This window comes from Acipenser ruthenus, chromosome 11 (assembly GCF_902713425.1).
Source record: "Acipenser ruthenus chromosome 11, fAciRut3.2 maternal haplotype, whole genome shotgun sequence".
NCBI lineage: Eukaryota > Metazoa > Chordata > Actinopteri > Acipenseriformes > Acipenseridae > Acipenser > Acipenser ruthenus.
In genome coordinates, this window is record NC_081199.1 from 44,097,646 (window position 1) to 44,124,350 (window position 26,705).

Sequence of the window (26,705 nt, forward strand, 5' to 3'; positions counted from 1 at the left end):
GTAATCATCCCAGTGCAGCTCCCCTGGAAGAGGGCTCTCTGACTGAGGCACCCCGGGGTAATCATCCTAGTTCAGCTCCACTGAAAGACAGCTCTCTGACTGCGTCCATACCCCGGGGTAATCATCCCAGTGCAGCTCCCCTGGAAGAGGGCTCTCTGACTGAGACACCCCAGGGTAATCATCCCAGTGCAGCTCCCCTGAAAGAAGGCTCTCTGACTGAGGCACCCCGGGGTAATCATCCTAGTTCAGCTCCACTGAAAGACAGCTCTCTGACTGCGTCTACACCCCAGGGTAATCATCCCAGTGCAGCTCCACTGAAAGACAGCTCTCTGACTGAGACACCCCAGGGTAATCATCCTAGTTCAGCTCCACTGAAAGACAGCTCTCTGACTGCGTCCACACCCCGGGGTAATCATCCCAGTGCAGCTCCCCTGGAAGAGGGCTCTCTGTCTGCGTCTACACCCCAGGGTAATCATCCCAGTGCAGCTCCCCTGGAAGAGGGCTCTCTGACTGAGACACCCCAGGGTAATCATCCTAGTTCAGCTCCACTGAAAGACAGCTCTCTGACTGCGTCCACACCCCGGGGTAATCATCCCAGTGCAGCTCCCCTGGAAGAGGGCTCTCTGACTGAGACACCCCAGGGTAATCATCCCAGTGCAGCTCCCCTGAAAGAGGGCTCTCTGACTGAGGCACCCCGGGGTAATCATCCTAGTTCAGCTCCACTGAAAGACAGCTCTCTGACTGCGTCCACACCCCGGGGTAATCATCCCAGTGCAGCTCCCCTGGAAGAGGGCTCTCTGACTGAGACACCCCAGGGTAATCATCCCAGTGCACCTCCCCTGGAAGAGGGCTCTCTGACTGAGACACCCCAAGGTAATCATCCCAGTGCACCTCCCCTGGAAGAGGGCTCTCTGACTGTGTCTACACCACGGGTTGTTCACAACATGTTCAGTCCCAGAGTCTGGAACATGATGCAAAATAAATTGTTCCGTATTTTCAAAGGGTCAGATGCGCCCAGGACTTTGTGATTTACAGGCAAATTCAATATTAAAGTCACCTTGCTATTAGACTGGGCACTGGAAAAAATGAAACAACTTGTTCAAGGGCGCTTTTTTTTTTATCAATCGTCATTGCCAGACAACAAACTAGCAATCAGAACCACAGACCACAAGACTAATACACAGCTGCAGCCACCAGCCACTTATGAGACTCTGTACTGCAACACATCCATACAGCCAGCCCTCCCTAGCACTGCATGTTACACAATAGGAGTCCTGTAACAGCTGGATACATGGCTGGGTCCAGACCCTCATATCACTAATCATGGACTAATGTGCAACACTAGTACTAACCAGGATCCACAAAACCAGAAGAGTCCTTCATCCATGTAAATATACACGTACAAACTGTCATTCATGCATTATTTAAACAGGTCAAGTTATTCATGAATCCTGTATGTACTGGGTAAATTAATACAGGTACTTTTATACTTGGCACCTGATTGAGATATACCTTTAATGTTGCCAAGGGAGAGCAGCAGAATTCATAAATTACAATAATAAACATAACGCAGCACTTCAGTGCTGGTATTATCCAGGCCAAGATTCTATCATTTTTAAATTGTGAAATTCACAACCAGCACCAGCAGAGGCTTGAGGCTACACAGTGTAAAAAGACTGAAGCACAGAATTCGATCTACATGCACTCAGCAGTACCTGGGAAATGTAAAGCAGAGCTCAAATCAGTGCCATACACTCGCTGCACTGCTCAACAGTGACCTCTACTGAGCCATAGAGCACACTACATCAGTCATCTTGTGAAACATACCCTGGCAGTCAAGCCACTGAGGTACATATTGTTATTCAAAGAGTTTACTCCAATCCGCGAAGAGAAAAAACACTAGAACCAAACCAAGTACAGCAATACAACATCAAGCGCTCAATAAAGCTCTTCCAAGTGTTTTCTAATAAAAAAAATAAATGTATGCTGTGAAACTTCAACCCATTTTATGAGTCTTCGCGTGAAAGGGGAAACAGAAGTACAGAACACAGCACACAGTAATCTGGGGTGAATTAGACCGACCGACCCCCCACCCCACAATAGAGTTAGCAGAATTGAAAGCCACTGCTTAAACTTTTCACCCTGCCCGTCCCTCTGCTTTGCACCTTCTGTATCCCTGGTGTGCACGAGCTAAGAGTATTCGTGAGGTCTGGCTGGTAAGAAGAGAATGAGAGGGGAGGAGAGGGGAGAAGAGGGAGAAGGGGGGGGGGGAGAGAAGGGGAGAGAAGGGGAGGGGGGGGCGGGGCACTGGAGCCGAAAATGAGCAGTGAGTTTGTCACAGAATAGCAATAAATCAACACTAATCAGGAAATACTGGTAATAATGCAAGATGAATTAACACATCCCTATCACTCACTATCCAGATCGCTAACAAGTCACAAGAACAATGAAGTTTTATCTCATTCACTTTACTGACTCGTTAAATCTAAGAGCCCCTGCAGGACCGTGAAATCATTGAAATAACACCATTGTTTTAGCGGGGTTGCTTTTCCCCGTGGTACAGTACTGGTTCGTGTGTGTGTAATATATAGATAGATAGATAGATAGATAGATAGATAGATACTGCTAATTGTACCACAGATATAAGTGACAGTGGACTGTAAGGTTTAGCCGACACTAATTGTTTAATTGGATTGCATTACACCTCAATTACACGAAAGGTGATTTATAACACAAGCTTATTTAAGCCGTATCTGTTTCGTGTGTTTCTTCAAGCCATGGAAATGTGTGAATATCCTTATAACACAGGCTGCATTCGTGTTAAATTAATATAACATATGAATAGTATTCAAGTGCAAAATGTGCCTATCTTTCCTCTTCATCTCACACTGTTCCCTTATATCTCATCCTATTGCGTACAAAATCCACTGCAGGTAGTAGAATATAGTATAAGAATAGAATATGTTACAACACTTCTATTACGTAACCCACACATCTTAAAACAAACACTACATCGGTAACGTATAAATGCATTCGACCACAACAACAATCACATAAACAAGGCGTGAAAACAAAGAGATACATTTGGGTAAGAAAAACCTGCACAATAAAACCTTACAATACATTCTTAAATTGTACTTCTAATACTGTAGCGCTCATTGCTGGTATGCTAACTGATTAAAAGCGCTGGAGAGGTTTGTAACTTCTGAACATGAATGCGATGTATGAGAACATCACCTCTGTCCCTCAGTCTTTCCTGGCAGTCTCTGTGCTCTCCTGCGGGATCGTGAGCAGCAAGTTAAAGTATCGCTGTATAACAGACCACGAACTGATGCCTCTCTTCTTTATTTATCACACACTTCTCCAAACACTGTAACCGCAGAAGAAAGTGCAGCTCGGAGGTGCGGCTGCAAGATAAACTCTCACACAGTCCCCCTCCCCACACAGAAAAACACCATGTTTACAAGACTGTTATTAAAAAGGTTCTGAGAAACCTCCAAATAATCAAACTGCAGCCCCTCTTGCTGGTAATGATAAATGGGCTACCACTCACAACATTGCTTTATCTAAACGGGCAATGGAGCGAAAACCAGCAGCGGTACCGACCGAACAAAGTTATCAAATAAATACCAACATGAATAAGCAAACTCAAACATGTCACGCTGTGCTTACCTTGCTCCTGTATAATTACTATTCGTGTGAAATACAAGTATTACAAAGTGCAGCATAAGGTTGCGAAACAGTTTATTTTACAAGTTATTTTAAACTTTGTTTTATTTTCCAATATTGTCGGTTATTTAAACAAAACACATTCAAACTCAAACCTTACTTTTTCCAATCAAGCGAGCATTGCTTTCCGTTTCTAAACAAACCAATGCAATCAGGCTGAGTCCAATGAAACGAGGCTTAAATCTCTGTCCCTTGCGCAGTATCCAGATGTAGACTAACCTATTCCCTCTGAGCGAGTTTGTTGTAGTGGTATCTTGCCTCACACACCGAGCCACGGCTACTACCAGGGTAGCTGCAACTCGCACAGCCAGGGGGGTTCCAAACACAGGAAACGTAATTGAAAACGCTGAGAAAATGACTTGCGCACGCCGCTCTCTGTTTTTAAACTTATTTTTGTAAAAGTTTAACGGTAAGTGCTAAGAATCTTTTCACTCAAAGACGGGGTTGTGTTTTTTTCAGGCTGTCATATTTGTTTCATACCCCTAATTTCTTCTTGGGCTGGCTATTTTTCTGCTTCATGTCTGGTAGAAGTATTGTACTTTGATAATTAGTTACTGTTAGTATTGTCTGGGCTACATTGTACCAGACGCCCTGCATTATTAACTAAGCACAGTGTAATTACAATGATGCATTCCTTTTCATTTTGTATGTGAATGATTAAACAATAATTTGGGGGCACATTCCATTAGTGGCAGAGTTTTCTACTCTATATAACTGTATAGCCTTGCACATAATCAAATTATACATACTTTTGAATATGTAGATATGACTGATATACGTTTAATGCACACAGGATATCATTTGAATATGTAAATATGATAGTTATACTTTTAATGCACACAGGATATGATTTGAATATGTAAATATGTTTTTTGCCAAATGCATCAACTCGTTATCACTTGATTACACAGTTATTTGCTGACTTAAAAAAAAGCATCACGTGGTTAAGAAATGTTTCTTGCACGAAAAGCTGTTTTTTAATGTCATATTTGACAACGCGAGGTATACACTAATGCACCTTAACGTTAAACCAGAGCCAGACCAAATAAAAAACTTTGACAACCCGCTAATCATAAGAACATAAGAACATAAGAACGTTTACAAACGAGAGGAGGCCATTCAGCCCATCTTGCTCGTTTGGTTGTTAGTAGCTTATTGATCCCAGAATCTCATCAAGCAGCTTCTTGAAGGATCCCAGGGTGTCAGCTTCAACAACATTACTGGGGAGTTGGTTCCAGACCCTCACAATTCTCTGTGTAAAAAAGTGCCTCCTATTTTCTGTTCTGAATGCCCCTTTATCTAATCTCCATTTATGACCCCTGGTCCTTTTTTCTTTTTTCAAGTCAAAGAAGTCCCCCGGGTTGACATTGTCTATACCTTTTAGGATTTTGAATGTTTGAATCAGATCGCCGCGTAGTCTTCTTTGTTCAAGACTGAATAGATTCAATTCTTTTAGCCTGTCTGCATACGACATGCCTTTTAAACCTGGGATAATTCTGGTTGCTCTTCTTTGCACTCTTTCTAGAGCAGCAATATCCTTTTTGTAACGAGGTGACCAGAACTGAACACAATATTCTAGGTGAGGTCTTACTAATGCATTGTAGAGTTTTAATATTACTTCCCTTGATTTAAATTCAACACTTCTCACAATATAGCCAAGCATCTTGTTAGCCTTTTTTATAGCTTCCCCACATTGTCTAGATGAAGACATTTCTGAGTCAACATAAACTCCTAGGTCTTTTTCATAGTTCCCTTCTTCAATTTCACTATCTCCCATATGATATTTATAATGCACATTTTTATTGCCCGCATGCAATACTTTACACTTTTCTCTATTAAATTTAATTTGCCATGTGTCTGCCCAATTTTGAATACTGTCTAGATAATTTTGAATGACCTTTGCTGCTTCAACAGTGTCTGCCACTCCTCCTATTTTTGTGTCGTCTGCAAATGTAACGAGTTTGCTTACTATATCAGAGTCTAAATCATTAATGTAGATTAGGAAGAGCAGAGGACCTAATACTGATCCCTGTGGTACACCACTGGTTACCTCACTCCATTTCGAGGTTTCTCCTCTAATCATTTCCTTGAATCCCTACTGCGTTCAGTTTGAGAATTAATCTTTTATGCGGGACTTTGTCAAAAGCTTTCTGGAAATCTAAATAAACCATGTCGTATGCTTTGCAGTTATCCATTTTCAATGTTGCATCCTCAAAAAAGTCAAGTAGGTTAGTTAGACATGATCTCCCTTTCCTAAAACCATGCTGGCTGTCTCCCAGGATATTGTTACCATATAGGTAATTTTCCATTTTGGATCTTATTATAGTTTCCATAAGTTTACATATAATAGAAGTCAGGCTTATTGGTCTGTAGTTACCTGGTTCGGGTTTGTCTCCCTTTTTGTGGATTGGTATTACATTTGCTATTTTCCAGTCTGTTGGTACAACCCCTGTGTCAAGAGACTGTTGCATGATCTTGGTTAGCGGTTTGTAAATAACTTCTTTCATTTCTTTGAGTACTATTGGGAGGATCTCATCCGGCCCAGGGGATTTGTTTATTTTAAGAGCTCCTAGTCCCTTTAACACTTCTGCCTCTGTTAGGCTAAAGTTATTTAAAACTGGATAGGAACAGGTCGACATGTGGGGCATGTTGTCCGTGTCCTCCTTTGTAAAAACCTGTGAAAAGTAATCATTTAATATATTTGCTATTTTATTTTCTTCATCTATGATTTTGCTATTTGTGTCTCTTAGACATTTAACCTCCTCTTTGAATATTCTCTTGCTGTTATAATATTGGAAAAACATTTTGGAATTGGTTTTAGCCCCCTTAGCAATATTGATTTCTATCTCTCTCTTGGCCTTTCTAACTTCCTTTTTGACTTGTGTTTGCAGTTCCAAGTACTCTTTCTGTGTGCTTTGTTTTTGGTCCCTTTTAAACGCTCTGTAAAGTGCCTTTTTTCGCTGAATATTTTTTTTTATTGATCTATTAAACCATTTTGGCCATTTTGTTTTAGATTTAGATCTGTCTACTTTTGGGTTGTAATTGTTTTGTGCCTCTAGTACTACATTTTTAAAAAACAGCCACCCTTTTTCTGTGGATGTTTTCTCTATTTTACTCCAATCTACTTCTGTTAGTCTCTGTTTCATACCTTCGTAGTTTGCTTTTCTAAAATTGTAAACCTTAGCTTTATCATTACTTTTGGGGTTTTAAAAAATATTTCAAATGAGACCATGTTGTGGTCTGAGTTTGCCAATGGCTCTCTGACCTCTGTTTTAGTTATTCTGTCTTCATTATTTGAAAAGACTAAGTCAAGGCATGCCTCCCCTCTAGTCGGTGCCTTAACAAATTGCATTAGGAAGCAGTCATTTGTCATTTCCACCATTTCAATTTCGTCCGTCATGCCCCCCATTGGGTTTTCCCATTTTATACAGGGGAAGTTGAAATCCCCCATTAGTATGGCTTCTCCTTTTCTACACGCATTTCGAATGTCATTGTATAACAGATTATTTTGCTCAGCGTCTGAATTTGGCGGTCTATAGCATGCTCCTATTATTATGCCCTTTGAATTTGTGTCCATTATTCTGACCCATATTGATTCTGCATTGTTTTCTTTGTCCTGATTTAACACCTGGGCTTCAAGGCTATTTCTTATGTATAGCGCTACCCCTCCACCTCTTCTGTCCTGCCTGTCTTTCCTATACAGTGTGTACCCACTACTATTATATTCGTCTCCATCACTCTCAGACAACCAAGTTTCTGTAACACCTATCACATCGTAGTTGCTCGCACTTAACACAACGGTTAATCGCACTTAACACAATGGTATTTAATAGCGTTTTCATTTTTTTCTTCTACTCTTAAAAAGAAAATGGTATGATTGTGGTAGATGTATAATATGTTTTACAAATTGTATTGTGGTTTGATTTTTTTTTTACTATGTACTGTAGAGTGCTTTGAGATACTTCTGTATAAAAAGCTCTATAAAAGTGCAAATCAATCAAATAAAATAAATAAGCAGGATTAAAGCCTAGTAAACAGCAACATCGCTGTGGTAACACTTTGGCACTGGTACCCTGTCGTTGTATATTGCAATTGAGAGGCACTGGTCAGGGCTGGTAATGCAGGGATGGTGCCGATGTACAGTCACAATATGTTTCCCTATCAGAATCTGCTACTGGTAGCAAAATCTGACATAGATGTAACAATTTGCCTCCCCATCAGAAATGGCTACCCCTGTTTGTTTTTTTTTACAATGGGGGAAAAAAGATGGTAATACATTGTGACGGGTGGTATTGTGATGTCAGAAACTGCTACCCTTGGTTATACAATGAAAAAGACAGAATACAGTATCGGTTACTAGTCTTTTAAAGTTATTTTACAAAAATGTAAAAGCAGAAGAAATGCCATCAAACCATTAATTTACGAGTAAGAATATACATTGCCCATGTTTTAGAAACAGGGAAGATGAATTCCCCGTCTTTGAGAAAGTCAACAAACACCATTCATACCACATATTTTCATTTAAGTTAAATAATCTTAGGAAGGTAGTGTTACCCATTTTAGAAAAATAGTCAAGAGTAATAACTGTATCCATTTATGCTTACTTAACATCAATAAATTAAAACGATTGAAGTCGGGAGCTTTTTCTGACACAGAAGCTGAAGCGAAGTAAAACAGTGGCGCGCCTGCGCAGTACAAAAAGAAGCAAAAACTGACAGAATACTGCCTCGAGACTGTAATTCTGGGTAACGAGCAGGTTTTGCTCATGAAAAAGGCCCTTTTAAACTCTAAAGTCAAATTATTGATGTCTAAAGCTTGTAGATAACAAGTGGTTAGTATTCTTAAGTGCAACAACTGTGCTTGTTAGGGTTAGTTGTGTAATAAATGAACACCCGAGCAACCTTTTTCATCGGAAGAATGTAGGTCCCCATGTAGTGTTATTTTCAGGTGGTACTCAGCGCACTGCGCTTGCTCGCGCATGCCTAAACAACTTCCGCTAAGAAAGCAGGGACGTGCCCATTTGAATCCCGCACGTTATGCTTTTCGCGTTCTTTTACATGGTTTTTAATTGAATGTGTCATATTTTCCAGTCTTTTACATTCTTTTTAATGTTATTTGTTATACTTTAACACCATTATGAAAATAGTATGCAAATATGTATCATATGCAATACATTGGGTCTTGTACATTTTTATACTTGTGCATCTTTGCTGTGGACTTCTCATTTGGTCTTGTTTGCCGTGAATTGTTTTTTCTTTTTAGAGAAATCGATGGTCTGTTTTAAGTTTGCAAAAAAAAAGTATAATTAATGGTAAATGTACCTCTTTCTGACAATAGGAAAACACCCATCAGATCGCAATTGATTGCACTTGTACTAAAAAACCTGACATCGTACGGCTTTCTAACACTACACCCGTGCTGCACAGTACATAATAACTTTGTACTCCAGAACGTGACTCAGGGTCTATGCTCATTTTACAGGACGAGGGCGTCTATCTGGTTCCACTTCTAAAAGTCAAATATTGTCCCATACTTCGAATCTGATATGTAAAGTACATATAGACTAATTTCACCCAAGACCAATAGCCTCGGTGGAATTGTAGTTCTCTGATTGTTATCTGAATTCATGAAATCTCTGCGCGGACTTGTCTGGAACTACATATCCAAAAATGCAATGCGCTTCATAGCAGCAGCTATCCATTGCGCCTGCGTACGCAGACGTGGCAGCGGTAGCATGGCTCCTTCGAATCCTGGCGAGAGTGGGACGGGGACTGTAGCGATGCTTATTTTCGTGTTGTTGGTGAGTTTTAATGAGTTTTGTCCGTTCAGTAGCTTTGTTTTGACAGGATAGCTGCAGTAGCATTTAAATGCACGTTTCGGTACTGTAGTACACGATGTTTCTAGGGATGCCTGGAATATAAAAACGGATACAGCAGCAGCTCCAATCAAAGTGTAACACACAGGGTGTCGGGACACATAAAGTTTAACTTCTTCAATTTGAACGTCTCTAGCTGGTAGGGTCGGTGTCCTTTAACACTAGCGTGCTCTATGCCCACGGCTGTTATGTAATCTGTACAGAACAGTTCTGCTGCACTGCGCGGTTCTGTTCTGCGCAAGCTGGTATTTCTTCGCATTTGAACTTGTGAATGAATCATGTATTATTACGCCAGGAAACGCGTGCGGTATTTTTGGGGAGATGTACAGTACAGTGTTAGAAAATAGAATACAGTTGTTTATAATCAGTTCATCACATTTTAACATCCATTTTTACTATTGATGTATTTTGTAGAGGGTAACTGGGGTGTAAGAAATATCAATTTAAAATACAGATCCAGGTACACTGGACTGCTCTTAAAAGTGCATAGACAATGGTCACGGTTCTGAATTTGGGTTGAACAGATTAACTGTGAATCAGTTTCACTGTCTCAGTGAAGCTTGTCTAGTGATCTCAAATTAGGAGGAGTGGCTGTTTTTTGCCAGGAGCACTTGATTCATACCTTGTAGCTGTGGTTCACTAGCAGATTCATTGTGGCATTTGTATGTTATTTGCAGTATCTAACTATAAACTATGTATAAACTATGTTGTTTTTGTGGAAGAAGAATGTACAACATAACGTGCTGCTATATCATACAGTGCATTATCCATCATTAAAAGACATTTACACCCTAACCTACACCAGTGTTATTCAGTGGGAACACTGCCTGGCTCATGGAAGAGTATGTCAGTATAACTACCAGGTGACATTTCCCAGAAGAACACACCAGGCTGGGCCTTTGTGTTTCCCAGAACGCACCAGGCTGGGTCTTTGTGTTTCCCAGAACGCACCAGGCTGGGTCTTTGTGTTTCCCAGAACGCACCAGGCTGGGTCTTTGTGTTTCCCAGAACGCACCAGGCTGGGTCTTTGTGTTTCCCAGAACGCACCAGGCTGGGTCTTTGTATTTCCCTGTGTAGATTTAGTGCTGTTGAAACAGGGATGTCTGCAGTACCTGCCACTTGTACTCAGCACTGAACACTTTGATCCTCTGCATTACAGAAGTGAGTGTCAAAGCTATTTGGAAAATTCAAGCCCTCAATCTCATAATCTGGATTAGGGAAATTATTTTCCATGATGAATTGGGCATAGGTTTTTAGTGATGGCTTTTGGACTGATGAGGTTTTCTGTACAGTACAAAGCACACATACTACAGTAAACCTGCAAGTCTAATCATGACTAATTAGCAGATGGCTGAGCTGCCTTTTCTACAGTCAGCATTTCAAACTATCATGGAGAGGTTAGACCGCAATAACCATCTCGGGGGATGTAATACTCTCTGGGTCAAAATAAAAGAACTGCTTTGACAGAAACGTGCAGTAATAATTCTGCATGGCATTTGTTAACCAATGTTGGAATGTCTTTATAAAGCAATTTTTATAACACAAAATGCAGAGAAAAAATGCTTTTTTATAAAATGTAACTGTTTATGATTTGAACTATGACCACATATTTAGTTACATTCTAAATGTAAAAGTGTAGCCTCCACTGTAACCCTTGTGATGTGCAGACATTGTATTTGAGACTCAAGTGTGGAAACTGGGATCCTGCTAAGAGCTCTCGGGACTGTCTACTGAGGGCTGCTGTACAGTATGTGCTGTAAATGGGACACACCTGGTTCTGTTTCAGAAGTGCAATTGAACGATGACTGCAGCTTGGTGCTGCCTGTTGCAGTTGCACAAGTAAGATCCTTTAGTCCTGTGTGGTGAAACAATGCCTGTGATGCTGTTACACTTCAGTCCTCTGCTGCTGATGTGAAATGTGGCTCTAAGTAATTGAAGCTCTTTAAGCCTGGCGATGCAGTGACTTTAATTTGTTTAAAAAGGATGCATCTCCTGTCAAGATGAGCACATTGGGGAAGACATAGTCAACTTTTTTTCTCTCTTAAAAGTGAAATTGGCTAGAGGAGATGTTTTTTATGAATGCGAGTGAAACAGAAGGGTGTTGAGCTATAATTCCTGTTCTCCTTGATATACTATATCGCTCCCATTCCACTTCCGGCAGGCAGGTTTTCTACTGAGCAAGTGTCTGTACATAATCAAGAATGAGATTGTAAGCAGTCAGCTCAGGACACTTTCTCTAGACACAGTTTCATTCTGATGAGGCACTGCTTTTGTCTTTTCTAGTTCGTAAAAATCGTTGATGCATACAAATAATAGAAGCTGTTAAAAGTATAGATGTCTGTGTGTCCTGCACTCTTTATTAGAGTGCATGTTTATCTCTGTAGGATAGCTTTATATAGTGCTAATGTGCTGCTTGCTGCCTTTGCTGTTTATTCCAGGTGGTCACAGTTTAGCCAGGAAATAACCTGAATGTCTCACTCCAGGATGTGAGTGGACATGTGCTTCTGTGTTCAACTGTGCTGGGTGGCTTGTAGGAGTCGCCTATGGCAGTGTCTTTAAACTTCATTATCGACATCCCCCTCCCAGTTAAACAAGCAAGCAGAGAAGCAGAATATTTCCACGGCACCCATGATATTATATTACAAGGGCTAATAAGAGTGGAGACAATGGATTTTAGAACCTTGGGGATCACTCCATTGTCCCTTGTCCAATCCCCTGCAAGCATGTCTCCTGTTTACTGTATTATACAGCAGGACCACCCGACCCACCAGCGCAGTGCCACTGAGTGCAGTTCAGGTAGAGAGTTGAACTGTGTATTCCTGTCGAGGTTGGAGGGACTACAGTAGGTTGAGTTACAGATTCCTGCACACTGAGAAAGCAGTGCTCCGCAGTGGGACTGTGTGTGCGTGTGCGTGTGTGATACATGGTGAGTGTGTGTGCGCGTGTGTGATACGTGGTGAGTGTGTGTGATACGTGGGTATTGTGTGTGATACGCGGTGAGTGTGTGTGCGCGTGTGTGATACGCGGTGAGTGTGTGTGTGATACCTGGTGAGTGTGTGTGCACGCGTGTGTGATACGCGGTGAGTGTGTGTGCGCGTGTGTGATACGCGGTGAGTGTGTGCGCGTGTGTGATACGCGGTGAGTGTGTGCGCGTGTGTGATACGCGGTGAGTGTGTGCGCGTGTGTGATACGCGGTGAGTGTGTGCGCGTGTGTGATACGCGGTGAGTGTGTGCGCGTGTGTGATACGCGGTGAGTGTGTGCGCGTGTGTGATACGCGGTGAGTGTGTGCGCGTGTGTGATACGCGGTGAGTGTGCGCGTGTGTGATACACGGTGAGTGTGTGCGCGTGTGTGATACGCGGTGAGTGTGTGTGTGTGTGTGTGTGTGCGCGCGCGTGTGATACCTGGTGAGTGTGTGTGCGCGCGTGTGATACCTGGGGAGTGTGTGTGTGTGCGCGCGTGTGATACCTGGTGAGTGTGTGTGTGTGTGTGTGCGCGCGTGTGATACCTGGTGAGTGTGTGTGCGCGCGTGTGATACGCGGTGAGTGTGTGTGTGTGCGTGTGTGATACGCGGTGAGTGTGTGCGTGCGCGTGTGTGATACGCGGTGAGTGTGTGCGCGCGCGTGTGTGATACGGGGTGAGTGTGTGTGCGCGCGCGTGTGTGATACGCGGTGAGTGTGTGTGCGCGCGCGTGTGTGATACGCGGTGAGTGTGTGTGCGTGCGTGTGATACGCGGTGAGTGTGTGTGCGTGCGTGTGTGATACTTGGTGAGTGTGTGCCTGTGTGTGTGATACGCGGTGAGTGTGTCTCTGTGTGTTTGTCTCTGTCTCTGTCTCTGTCTCTGAGAAGGGGAATCGGCCTGTATTCTTCACTCCTGGATGGATTCATGTAAGAGGAGGCAGGACTCCCATTTTATAAGGCAGCAGTGTGGAGTAGTGGTTAGGGCTCTGGACTCTTGACCGGAGGGTCGTGGGTTCAATCCCCAGTGGGGACACTGCTGCTGTACCCTTGAGCAAGGTACTTTACCGAGATTGCTCCAGTAAAAACCCAACTGTATAAATGGGGAATTGTATGAAAAAAATAATGTGGTATCTTGTAGCAATTGTAAGTCGCCCTGGATAAGGGCGTCTGCTAAGAAATAAATAATAATAATAATAATAATAATGGTTCAATCTCTTGCAGGTTTTAGTGTGAGCTGCCCATCTGAGTTCATTTAGACACAGCTTGCATGCTTTGTAGAGGTCTCTATAATATCCTATTCATCCAAACAAATCACCCTAAATATTTCATGAAATGTTCACGGCAGTATTATAATGTGAACGGTGATCCGTCTTTGAGACGTGTCAGTACAAGCACACCCTGCCTTCAGCATGTGTGTGGGTGAAGCAAACACTGTACCCCAGACTAATGGAACTACCGCAGTTTCCTATTTGGGTTTTTAAATAGACTTTATTGCTGAATTTGTGTTTTTTTTGTTGTTTTTTTTTCCCTTTCCCTTTCTCCTTAGACTGGGCTGCCAGCTTTTCTACAGGCATTAAAAATGTCTCCACTAATAGAGACGGTCAGTGATCACAAGGACTTCAAAAAACTCCTCCGAACGAGAACCAATGTCCTCATTCTCTATTCCAAATCAGGTGAGTGATTTCCCTCCCCAGACTGTTGTGTGAATTGCCCAGCTCATCGATCCAGAGGAGGAGAGCACTTTTGCCAGCTGGTTAGGCTCATCAGTAGAGGGGTGTTTTTTCATGAGGACATGTCTGTGCCGTGGAGATCCAGTGCAGCTCCTGTGCTGCACAGCACTGCACTGTGCACACACCTGCTGTGTAGCAGCAATGAACATGTTATTCTCATTATGTTGCTGTTCCCTCTTCCACACATGAACAGCAGTGCTGATCACTGGTTAACATTGAGTGCAAGACCTGGCCAGCCTTGAGAGCCTGGTTTTTATTTCCAGCTGAGCCACTCACCTGCCAAGCTGCTCCAGTCAATTCACCTTTTCATGTGTTTCACCAGCAGTAGCTGCTAACTGGGCAGCAGTGTGGAGTAGTGGTTAGGGCTCTGGACTCTTGACTGGAGGGTTGTGGGTTCAATCCCAGGTGGGGGACACTGCTCCTGTACCCTTGAGCAAGGTACTTTACCTAGATTGCTCCAGTAAAAACCCAACTGTATAACTGGGTAATTGTATGTCAAAATAATGTGATTGTAAGTCGCCCTGGATAAGGGCGTCTGCTAAGAAATAATAATAATAATAATAATAATAATAATAATAATAATAATATAAGCAGGTCTCTGCTGTCAATGGGCTATGGCGCTACACTTAGGATACGTTGTGGGAGTTTCTTTACAGACAGATGGTGAGCAGATATTGCAGTACTACTGCTGTATAGCACCTGAACAAAATCTGAAGTGAATGCAATATTATTTAAAGACTGGTGCTGATCTAGAGAACAGTTTTTCCACTGATGATAAAGCTTGGTTAGGGTGTACTTTAACACAAGATATTGAGAGTATTAGTACATGTGTATGGTCCTGTCTCTGTATCAATGGTATTAGTAGCTGTGCATGGTCCTGTCTCCTCTGTATCAGTGGTATTAGTAGCTGTGCATGGTCCTGTCTCTCAATGGTATTAGTAGCTGTGCATGGTCCTGTCTCTATCAATGGTATTAGTAGCTGTGCATGGTCCTGTCTCCTCTGTATCAATGGTATTAGTAGCTGTGCATGGTCCTGTCTCCTCTGTATCAATGGTATTAGTAGTTGTGCATGGTCCTGTCTCTGTATCAATGGTATTAGATGCTGTGCATGGTCCTGTCTCCTCCTCTGTATCAATGGTATTAGTAGCTGTGCATGGTCCTGTCTCTGTATCAATGGTATTAGTAGCTGTGCATGGTCCTGTCTCCTCTGTATCAATGGTATTAGTAGTTGTGCATGGTCCTGTCTCTGTATCAATGGTATTAGTAGCTGTGCATGGTCCTGTCTCCTCCTCTGTATCAATGGTATTTAACGTACTTGCTTGTGATATAGAGCAGGTCACGGTGATGTGCTTTTTCATGATACTGATGCAGTATCTCTGTCTTTACTGACAGCCACGGTGAGAGGCGTATGCTTCTAATACAATTGCTTTCATTAAATAGTACTGCTGCCTCATGCATTGCACTTCTGTTTTCCAGGCTATGTAAAATAATGCTGTCTGTGAGTAGGACTGTTTCAAAGAGAAGACTAAGTCGATGACAGATGTATCCTCATTTATACCAGAACATCTTGTTCTTCGCGTCAGAGGGTGGAGCTTTCTAAATGCCTGCGCTATTTCAGTTTGCCATGTGTTGAGGTTGTCTTCAATTCTGAAGGCTTCAGTATTGTACTGTTTATTTCATTCACCTCTCTACAGTGGTAGTCGAAACCATAACATACTTTTTTTTATTTTAAGAACAGACAGCTTTCTTTTCAAGGCAGTTAATCAAGCATAATGTTTGGTTGCAGAAATTATTTGGTTGACCATAGGGGTAAGCAAACAAACAAACAAACAAAAAGAAAGTAAATTCTTCTGGGTAATAACTTGAACTCCAGATTGCATATTTTCATTTTTTAGAGATGCTTAAACTGCAACAGTCATCGACAATATGCTGCAAGGCTTCTCTTTCATTGCTTATAACAGATCTGCAGCACTGCAGAGCATGAGAGGACTCTCACTCCACATGGAATAGGCATGAGAGGACTCTCTCTCCACATGGAATAATGGCATGAGAGGACTGTCACTCCACATGGAATAGGCATGAGAGGACTGTCACTCCACATGGAATAATAGCATGAGAGGACTCTCATTCCACATGGAATAATGGCATGAGAGGACTCTCATTCCACATGGAATAATGGCATGAGAGGACTCTCATTCCACATGGAATAATGGCATGAGAGGACTCTCATTCCACATGGAATAATGGCATGAGAGGACTCTCATTCCACATGGAATAATGGCATGAGAGGACTCTCATTCCACATGGAATAATGGCATGAGAGGACTCTCATTCCACATGGAATAATGGCATGAGAGGACTCTCATTCCACATGGAATAATGGCATGAGAGGATGTTGGTAATTTAAATTCCCATCTACGCTTATACATCCTTCTGCATCAGTGTGCGTTGTCTTGGAGTGTCTGGGGCTCCATGACACACACATCTTAAACATGTTCTCCATTAAGTGTGTGTGTGTGTTTAATGTTTCACAGTGAGTCTGCTCTCAGGCCATTCCCACTGAACCAGCCAATTCAATGGAAATGAAAAGCAGTTCAAATACCTTGGTGTTCAGCACTGGAAATGAATACCAGCCTGAAGACTGATGCTTCAGCAGTGTTCCTCCACAGTGTACAGTGTGTTCCTGTGGGGGAGGGTCCCTGGAGTATTCTGCAGCCTTACCTGTGCACACATAGCTAGCAGGCTGTTCTGTAGTGGCTGGCTGTGAGGGGACAGTTTGGTGACACCCTTGTTTGTTTTTCTTCTCAGCTGCTGCAGGTGAAAGGCAGCTCAAGTTGCTCTCTGATGTGGCACAAGCTGTGAAAGGCCAGGGTACCATTGCATGGGTGGATTGTGGGTAAGTCGCATAAGCAGGATTTTGGCAATTCCCTCTGACCCTAAAAGACATGGTTTTAGTAATCCTGTATTATCTGAGATTTCTGTAGGAATAGGTTTATTAAATTTAATCTGGAAAATGATTCTGTTTTGGCATTTCCACTTTTTCAAACTCCTAAATTTTAGTAGAGAATTTTACAGCACCCTTGGATTTCATCAAGAAACTTTTTTGGGGGGGGTAATCCTGGTTAACCATAGATAGATGGGTGATCCAATCCTGGGTGTAACATGTTCCAGTAAAATCCAGGGTAGGCTTATCAGGGAGGTGCATTGGTTAAGCCAACAAACCGAGCAGCATGTTTACAGAAAGACTACACTAGGATAACTAACGGAGTAGTTTCAATGTCTTGTACTGGAAAATAACTAAAACAGGCACACATGCGAATATATTCGAGTAGGTCTGAATTGGAGTTATCTGTCCTGAGTTTGTGTAAATGTCTACAGAGTTGGAAGAGGCCAGATATGTCTAAGTTTGTTTGCTGTTATTCATGGATAAAGGCAACACAGTAACAGATAGGTGACGATGCTGTTTTTCGCGCTGCCTGTCTAAGGAGTCGTCACGGGGAGTGCGTCTGTGTGAAGCTTTGCTCCAGGGTTTCTGTCTCTGAGATGCTCGTAAAGGAGATGTTGCATGGCAAGGGATTTAACTGTTTGAAACCGCTTTGCAGAAAATTCCCGCACTGCGTCTGTGTCTCTCATCCACAGTGTTCCCAAGGGAGGAGGTTACGAGAGTTGCCAATACAGTATCATTCTTTCCTTTTTTTCTTTTTTTTTTACAGAAGTCGTGTCCCTGGGGATCAGCTTTCCCATTCACATCAGGAAAGTTTGATTTTGTTAAACCCGTGCCACTGCTCCATCCGCACTGTGTATATTTTAGTCGCCTCGTCTCTCCTGTAACTGCGCTTTTGATTTACCCTTTAAGAGCCGTTAAGACATGTGAGAGGCCCTGAGCATCTCCCGTACAATACGCATTTAGACACAGCCAGCGTTAACATGCTGTATTATTTACATGCTGAGTTGCAGCACACATTTTAGCAGGATTTTGCAATACTGATGCAAACAGCAAGTTAAGCATTTATGCCAGATGCTTCATAATTATTAATTTTTTTAATATGTACTGTAGGTTTAGTTAAGTCATATTAATGAATGAGTCTGGCATCAAGAGTTATGAAATGAAACAATAACATTCTAGAACTTGATTAAATAGGCCAGTAAACAGGCTTTTTGATAAAAAACATTGAGCTTACAAAATGTGTGAGATTCTTAATGTGTGCAATCAGTAGCACACTTATTTCTCATTATGTATCAATTACCTTTGTGTTGTTGCACACATCACTTGCCCTAGATTACAAGAAGCCACTTTCCTTGCTGATATAAGAAGGATGGCAGCCACACAGGTTGAAGGATTGAAAGGAATTCCAGAGCCCATTCACTGCCCTGCCTCATTGCTCAGTGCAGCTGCTTGTGTTTGAGGTACAGAACTTTCACTAGTCTCTCTGCAAACAAGGAGAAGAAAAGGCTCTAGAAAGAGTCATATATTCTCATTTAGGATTAGAAGACCTGTCAACAGACTGTATTGTTGTATGTAAAAATAACACTTTAAAACCTGCATTGGCTTTGCAGTAGTATGTTGGCTAATGCTCAGAACACATAACCCTAAACTCAGGCTGTTCACCTGTCTGTTTTTAAGCTTCAGTGTTATAGGATGAGCTTTCGCGCTCTGTGATTTTGATTCGAGCGCACACAATGCTGGACTGAAGTTATGAAGGCGGTGGAGTGCAGAAGTGGGCATGTTGTTTGGTGATAAATTAGCAGCTCATGCTTCTGTCTGCGTAAGTCATTTAGTGTGCCTGTAACGTGGCATTGATGTGCTTGTTTAAGAGCAGATAATGAGCGAGTGTGTGGACAGCCAGGGAAGTGACACACAGACACAGCTATACCCTTTGCTTTCTCTTCCTTTTTTGAGAGGCCTATATATTTTATTAGCACTGGATAATAATGAATGCAGATGTGTCAACAGGGCAGGCAACTCAAGACTAATCGAATCCACCGGAAAAGCATGTTGTGTTGAAATGCCATGCTGAATTTGCAGAGAATAAAGAGGGGAGGATATGAAATGCAGAGGAGTTCATGTCTGGTATACCAATGTATATACATTAGCATTGATCCTTGACAGGCATGGGATTTAACCCTTTGCGGTCCATTTATTCAGTGCGTCTCAGGTGCCTCAGGTCCAATTTATTTTCACACGCGCAGTTTATTTTAGACGCGCTGTTTAAAAGTATTTTCTTTCACAGTAAAACAGGTTTAAAAGGCACTGCATATCAACAGGACACTCAGTACTGCATCTCCAGCCCTGCCCCACCCCCTGTTCGCTGTATTTTTCACATACCTCTTCATAGTAGTGCATACCGATAAATCATCTCCTGATCACTCGTTTTATCGATAATGCAATCCAAGTCATTATTTTATTACTATAACATCTCAAAAAGCTGTGCAAATGTCTGTGATATTCTTTGAGCGCTGGATGCAGAAGCTGCTATCTTGTTTGTTTATGCCTGTGTTATCTCTGTGGTGCCGGGGCTATCTGTATTGCTCAGATCGGCCCCCTTTTTTTTCTCCCCTTCGGCTTCTCTCGGCTCCTATCATTCTCACTCGGCCATTGAATGGTTTTCTCAGCTTTTTCCGGAGAAAAAAACGACTAGACTTGTTTTTTACGTCTTTTTGATGATGTCGGACAGGGTCTGACATTTGACCAGAAAGGGAAAATTGCAGTGTCGGACCAGGTCCGACATAGGACCGCAAAGGGTTAACCCACCGCTTGGAGAATGCTGTACAGAAAAGGGATTTCATCTCACGGGGGTCTGTTGTGAATCTTTGAAAATGAAAGAGCACTCTCTTTTCTCATGGCTTGCTAGGAACATCTTTTTAATGAATGGAGCTCTGACATGTGTTGATCAGTTTCAGATAACACTTTAAGTAATGGCTGCCTCTGCTTTTTAAACAGTCATTGAATTCAGGTAAGCAGTTGACAGGAATGTCACTGGTAAGACTCATAAAGCATGGTAAGGGAGAGCGACATGTTGAATAGATGAGATGGCAAGCTCTCCCAGCACTGTCCCAGTGTCACTAGAAGCCAGGAGCTGGTTTAGACAAGGCTTGTGTTGTGACTCCATGAAGTCCCATTAAGCACAGCTCTACAGTCCTGATTGCACTCTGCAGTTACCCTTCTTGTACAGTTGGCTTGGCACTGACAGCACTGTGTTGTCATTAGTAATTACAGTCTCGTTGACAGGTCCTTTGTTTCCGGGCAGAAAGATTATTAACCATATTGTGTGTCATTCAGCGATGCATTTTCCTTCAGCGACGCAGTTTCCTTCAGTGATGCAGTTTTGTCCCATTGTTGACTTTTCTGTTCACATTGGGCTTTGACTCGGAAGAGTCTTTTGTTTGCTTCTTGTTTCTTTGTATTCACTGGTTAATGCTCATTAACGTTTCAGGGACAGAACTCTGATTCCTGGCTGCCCGTTGTGCTGGTGGTTGCATTCATGTTGCTGTTTCTCTGCAACAAGCATTTCTTAATTAAAGAAGCAATCCCCGGAGACTTGGTGCCTGCCTGGATCACAGGATTGCTCAGCAGTGGTTACAGGTTTTGTCCTATTGTGGTGTGTCACAAAGACGTCCGGAGTGGGTGGCGTCAGACCAGAAGCAGGAAATAAACAGACAGAGAGGTGTGGTTTGGTGAAGCTGAGCGAATGCTTTCGCTCAGTATTTAATAAACAGAACAGAAAATAAAAGGTTTTAACACAAAACAAAACGAACTACACAGACAAACACGGTGAGCAGATTTTAACTACTACTATTATTATTATTATTATTATTATTATTATTATTATTATTATTATTATTATTATTATTATTACCTCCGTCTTCAATCCCGTTCTCCACTCACCGAACACACAACCCCGACTGAATGAAATGTGCATCTATATATACTGTTGTGCTGGGATTCAATTACTAATTAATTATTCACTTGAATCCCAGCACGTGAATTAATTCTGTGCAACCCCGTGCTCACATATTACATTTAACCAGCACGTGAAGTGATTTGTGCCCTCCTCGTGCCTAAATACAAATCTACATTTTTAAATCACACGTGAAACACAGACCCATTTATATCCCGTGTACCAATGACTATACACCAACATTAACACACGCACGCAACATACAACACATAATATGCACACAGGGGCGGGGCACATTGCCACATGGTGTTACTTTTTTTTTTTAATTTAGTCGTTGCCAATTAGTTCTTTTTTATTATTTTCTCCCCAATTTGAAATGCCCAGTTATTTTTAGGCTCAGCTCACCGCTACCACCCCTGCGCTGACTCAGGAGGGGCGAAGATGAACACACGCTGTCCTTCGAAGCGTGTGCCGTCAGCCGACCGCTTCTTTACACTCTGCAGACTCACCGTGCAGCCGCCTCAGAGCTACAGCGTCGGAGGACAACGCAGCTCTGGGCAACTTACAGGCAAGCCCACAGGCGCCCGGCCAGACTACAGGGGTTGCTGGTGCACGGTGAGCCGAGGACACCCTGGCCGACCTAACCCTCCCTCCCCCCGGACGACGCTCAGCTAATTGAGTGCCGCCCCCTGGGAGTTCCCGTCCACGGTCAGCTGTGGAATAGCCTGGACGTCGCTCTAGCGAGTGCTTTTACTGGATGCGCCACTCGGGAGCCCTGTGGTTACTTTTTATTTAAAAAAGAGGGTGTCTCTTTAGTGAGCCTTGTTAACCCTCGCAGTGCCACAACACTTCAAGCTTCTCGGAGTCTTCTCGGATTTGTATTTCTCTTGTGGTTTAAGCTTGTTGACACTGAATCAGATAGTTCAAGGTGGGAGCTCTTACTTGGCTGGATGATAGTACAGTTGGTGCTTTCTAGTCTGGTGTTTGTGTCCTAAACAGCACAGATTATTCAGGGATCAACCTCTAAACAGATGACTTTGCCAAACAGCTTTGCTCAATAAGAAGTTATTTATGTATTAGCATACCTGTTAATCTTACTGTCTCCTCGGCCTCTTGTGTCACTTAAAAAGTAAATCATTGTTTTACATTTCCAGAGACTCTGAAGGACGAAAGCTCTGCAAAAAGACGAAGGTCGATCCCAGCTCGAAGAGAAGCGGAGTTGAATTACTGCATTACAAGTAAGGAGGAAAGTCATTCACATAAAGTACATGAAAAACGTATTGGCTTTGTATGAGACGGTATGTTCTGTTGTATTACAATGAGATATATATGTATGTGTATATATATATATATATATATATATATATATATATATATATATACATACAGTGCCTTGCAAAAGTATTCAGACCCCTGACCAATTGTCTCATATTACTGAATTACAAATGGTACATTGAAATTTTGTTCTGTTTGATATTTTATTTTAAAACACTGAAACTCAAAATCTATTATTGTAAGGTGACATTGGTTTTATGTTGGGAAATATTTTTAAGAAAAATAAAAAACTGAAATATCTTGCTTGCATAAGTATTCAACCCCTGTGCTATGGAAGCTCCCAGTTTACACCGATGAAAGAAATTGCCCTAACGAGGACACAATTACCATACCATTGGCCTCCACCTGTGAACCATTAAAGTTGCTGTCACATTTTCTGGATAAAAACCCCACTGCTGAAGGATCATTGGTCAGGCTGTGAATCTGAAGGAAAATGAAGACCAAAGAGCATTCTATAGAAGTTAGAGATAAAATAATACAAATGCATAGATTAGGGATAATATCCAAGTGTTTGGATATCCCAGTAAGCACAGTTGGATCAATAATCAGGAACTGGAAGCTGCATCACACCACCCAGGCACTGCCAAGAAAAGGGCGTCCCTCAAAAGTCAGCGCTCAAACAAGAAGGAGACTTGTGAGAGAAGCCACAGAGAGGCCAACAATCACTTTGAAGGAGCTACAGAGTTCAGTGGCTGGGAGTGGAGTAATGGTGCACCAGTCAACCATATCAAGAGCTCTGCATAACACTGGCCTGTATGGGAGGGTGGCAAGAAAGAAGCCGTTACTCAAAAAGTACCATCTGAAAGCACGTCTGGAGTTTGCCAGAAAGCATGAGAGTGACCCAGCTGCGATGTGGGAAAAGGTTTTGTGGTCAGATGAGACCAAGACAGAGCTTTTTGGCCAAAACTCAAAGCGCTATGTGTGGCGCAAACCTAACACTGCCCATACCTCAAGACACACCATCCCTACAGTGAAGTATGGTGGTGGCAGCATCATGCTGTGGGGATGCTTCTCATCAGCAGGGACTGGGCATCTTGTTAAAATTGAAGGAAGAATGAATGGAGCAAAATACAGGGAACTACTGCAAGAGAACCTGCTTCAGTCCGCTAAAAAACTGAAGCTTGGGAGGAAATTCACCTTTCAGCAGGACAATGATCCCAAGCACAAGGCCAAAGCAACATTGGAGTGGCTCAAGAACAAAAAGGTGAATGTCCTACAGTGGCCCAGTCAAAGTCCTGACCTCAATCCCATTGAGAATCTGTGGCACTATTTGAAAATTGCGGTCCACAAGCGTCGTCCAACCAACCTGAACAACCTGGAGCAAATCTGCCAAGAAGAATGGGCCAAAATCACTCCGACACTGTGTGCAAAGCTGGTACATACTTACCCCAAAAGACTTAAAGCTGTTATTGCAGCAAAAGGTGGCTCTACCAAATATTAATGTGTGGGGGTTGAATACTTATGCAAGCAAGATATTTCAGTTTTTTATTTTTCTTAAAAATATTTCCCAACATTAAACCAATGTCACCTTACAATAATTGATTTTGAGTTTCAGTGTTTTAAAATAAAATATCAAACAGAACAAAATTTCAATGTACCAATTGTAATTCAGTAATATGAGAGAATTGGTCAGGGGTCTGAATACTTTTGCAAGGCACTATATATATATATATATATATATATATATATATATATATATAAACAGCAACAATTTTGTATTTGACATGACTAACACAATCATTAATCTGTTTTATTTTTTCTGTAAAGGGATGGAACCTTTCATACAGAATATAACAGACCTGAAACATACAAGGTAAACTAAAAAACAAGTAAGATTTTAGTTAATGAAACTGTGAATGGCACAGAATAAGCATTAACTTTTAAAGGAGCAGCAGTGTGGAGTAGTGGTTAGGGTTCTGGACTGACCGGAGGGTCGTGGGTTCAATCCTCGGTGGGGGACACTGCTGCTGTACCCTTGAGCAAGTAAGAGATAAGAGTGTCTGCTAAGAAATAAATAATAATAAAATGCAGCATCTAATTGAAGCAGACAAAGCTTCGACCTGCATGGAAGGATAATCAGGATCTCAGAAACGATCAAAACAAATCATTTTGGGATCTTAGCAGTGGAACCAGTCATGGATTTCAGTGCAGTTGTATTCTGGTTGGGCTTTTGAAGATCCACACCTGTGAACAGCATGGGTTTGTGGGACTGAGGTCCTTGGTGTGCACAAAGTGGTTAATAAAGCTCTATCTTAATGATCTGAACTGTGGAAGATCTTAATACCAGCCGTCCCAATGCTATATAAATAAGAGGAAGCAGGTTCATAAGTGCTGTACAGATCTGAACTGTGTAAGATCTTAATACCAGCCGTCCCAACGCTATATAAATAAGAGGAAGCAGGTTCATAAGTGCTGTACAGATCTGAACTGTGGAAGATCTTAATACCAGCCGTCCCAACGCTATATAAATAAGAGGAAGCAGGTTCATAAGTGCTGTACAGATCTGAACTGTGGAAGATCTTAATACCAGCCGTCCCAACGCTATATAAATAAGAGGAAGCAGGTTCATAAGTGCTGTACAGATCTGAACTGTGGAAGATCTTAATCCCAGTCCTCCCAACGCTATATAAATAAGAGGAAGCAGGTTCATAAGTGCTGTACAGATCTGAACTGTGGAAGATCTTAATACCAGCCCTCCCAACGCTATATTAATAAGAGGAAGCAGGTTCATAAGTGCTGTACAGATCTGAACTGTGGAAGATCTTAATACCAGTCCTCCCAACGCTATATAAATAAGAGGAAGCAGGTTCATAAGTGCTGTACAGATCTGAACTGTGGAAGATCTTAATCCCAGCCCTCCCAACGCTATATAAATAAGAGGAAGCAGGTTCATAAGTGCTGTACAGATCTGAACTGTGGAAGATCTTAATCCCAGCCATCCCAACGCTATATAAATAAGAGGAAGCAGGTTTGCAGGTGCTGTACAGATCTGAACTGTGGAAGATCTTAATACCAGTCCTCCCAACGCTATATAAATAAGAGGAAGCAGGTTTGCAGGTGCTGTACAGATCTGAACTGTGGAAGATCTTAATCCCAGCCCTCCCAACGCTATATAAATAAGAGGAAGCAGGTTCATAAGTGCTGTACAGATCTGAACTGTGGAAGATCTTAATCCCAGCCCTCCCAACGCTATATAAATAAGAGGAAGCAGGTTCATAAGTGCTGTACAGATCTGAACTGTGGAAGATCTTAATACCAGCCCTCCCAACGCTATATAAATAAGAGGAAGCAGGTTCATAAGTGCTGTACAGATCTGAACTGTGGAAGATCTTAATCCCAGTCCTCCCAACGCTATATAAATAAGAGGAAGCAGGTTCATAAGTGCTGTACAGATCTGAACTGTGGAAGATCTTAATACCAGCCCTCCCAACGCTATATTAATAAGAGGAAGCAGGTTCATAAGTGCTGTACAGATCTGAACTGTGGAAGATCTTAATACCAGTCCTCCCAACGCTATATAAATAAGAGGAAGCAGGTTCATAAGTGCTGTACAGATCTGAACTGTGGAAGATCTTAATCCCAGCCCTCCCAACGCTATATAAATAAGAGGAAGCAGGTTCATAAGTGCTGTACAGATCTGAACTGTGGAAGATCTTAATCCCAGCCATCCCAACGCTATATAAATAAGAGGAAGCAGGTTTGCAGGTGCTGTACAGATCTGAACTGTGGAAGATCTTAATACCAGCCGTCCCAATGCTATATAAATAAGAGGAAGCAGGTTTGCAGGTGCTGTACAGATCTGAACTGTGGAAGATCTTAATACCAGTCCTCCCAATGCTATATTAATAAGAGGAAGCAGGTTTGCAGGTGCTGTACAGATCTGAACTGTGGAAGATCTTAATACCAGTCCTCCCAATGCTATATAAATAAGAGGAAGCAGGTTTGCAGGTGCTGTACAGATCTGAACTGTGGAAGATCTTAATACCAGTCCTCCCAATGCTATATTAATAAGAGGAAGCAGGTTTGCAGGTGCTGTACAGATCTGAACTGTGGAAGATCTTAATACCAGTCCTCCCAATGCTATATTAATAAGAGGAAGCAGGTTTGCAGGTGCTGTACAGATCTGAACTGTGTAAGATCTTAATACCAGCCGTCCCAATGCTATATAAATAAGAGG

The 26,705-nt window shown here is 42.2% G+C and overlaps 2 protein-coding genes across 4 annotated transcripts in view; one reads left to right on the forward strand and one right to left on the reverse strand.

The window, feature by feature from the left end:
• sema5ba (sema domain, seven thrombospondin repeats (type 1 and type 1-like), transmembrane domain (TM) and short cytoplasmic domain, (semaphorin) 5Ba) overlaps positions 1-3,967 on the reverse strand; it is an 88,311-nt gene extending 84,344 nt beyond the window's left edge. Inside the window, exon 1 of one of the 2 annotated variants that reach the window (XM_059034123.1) lies at positions 3,949-3,967. The gene's annotated coding sequence lies outside the window, so the exon portion shown is untranslated. Of the gene's footprint in view, positions 1-3,829 lie in introns of both variants that reach the window. The other variant, XM_034044524.3, reaches the window with a different exon arrangement.
• A 26-nt stretch (positions 3,968-3,993) lies between these two features.
• Positions 3,994-26,705, forward strand: part of LOC117426101 (protein disulfide-isomerase A5-like) — a 60,968-nt gene continuing 38,256 nt past the window's right edge. Inside the window, exons 1-5 of one of the 2 annotated variants that reach the window (XM_059034126.1) lie at positions 3,994-4,138; positions 14,111-14,237; positions 17,103-17,190; positions 22,348-22,431; positions 24,296-24,341. In XM_059034126.1, coding sequence (XP_058890109.1) covers positions 14,144-14,237; positions 17,103-17,190; positions 22,348-22,431; positions 24,296-24,341 — 312 coding nt within the window. In that variant the 5' untranslated portion in view covers positions 3,994-4,138; positions 14,111-14,143. Of the gene's footprint in view, positions 4,139-9,409; positions 9,530-14,110; positions 14,238-17,102; positions 17,191-22,347; positions 22,432-24,295; positions 24,342-26,705 lie in introns of those variants that run through there. The other variant, XM_059034125.1, reaches the window with a different exon arrangement.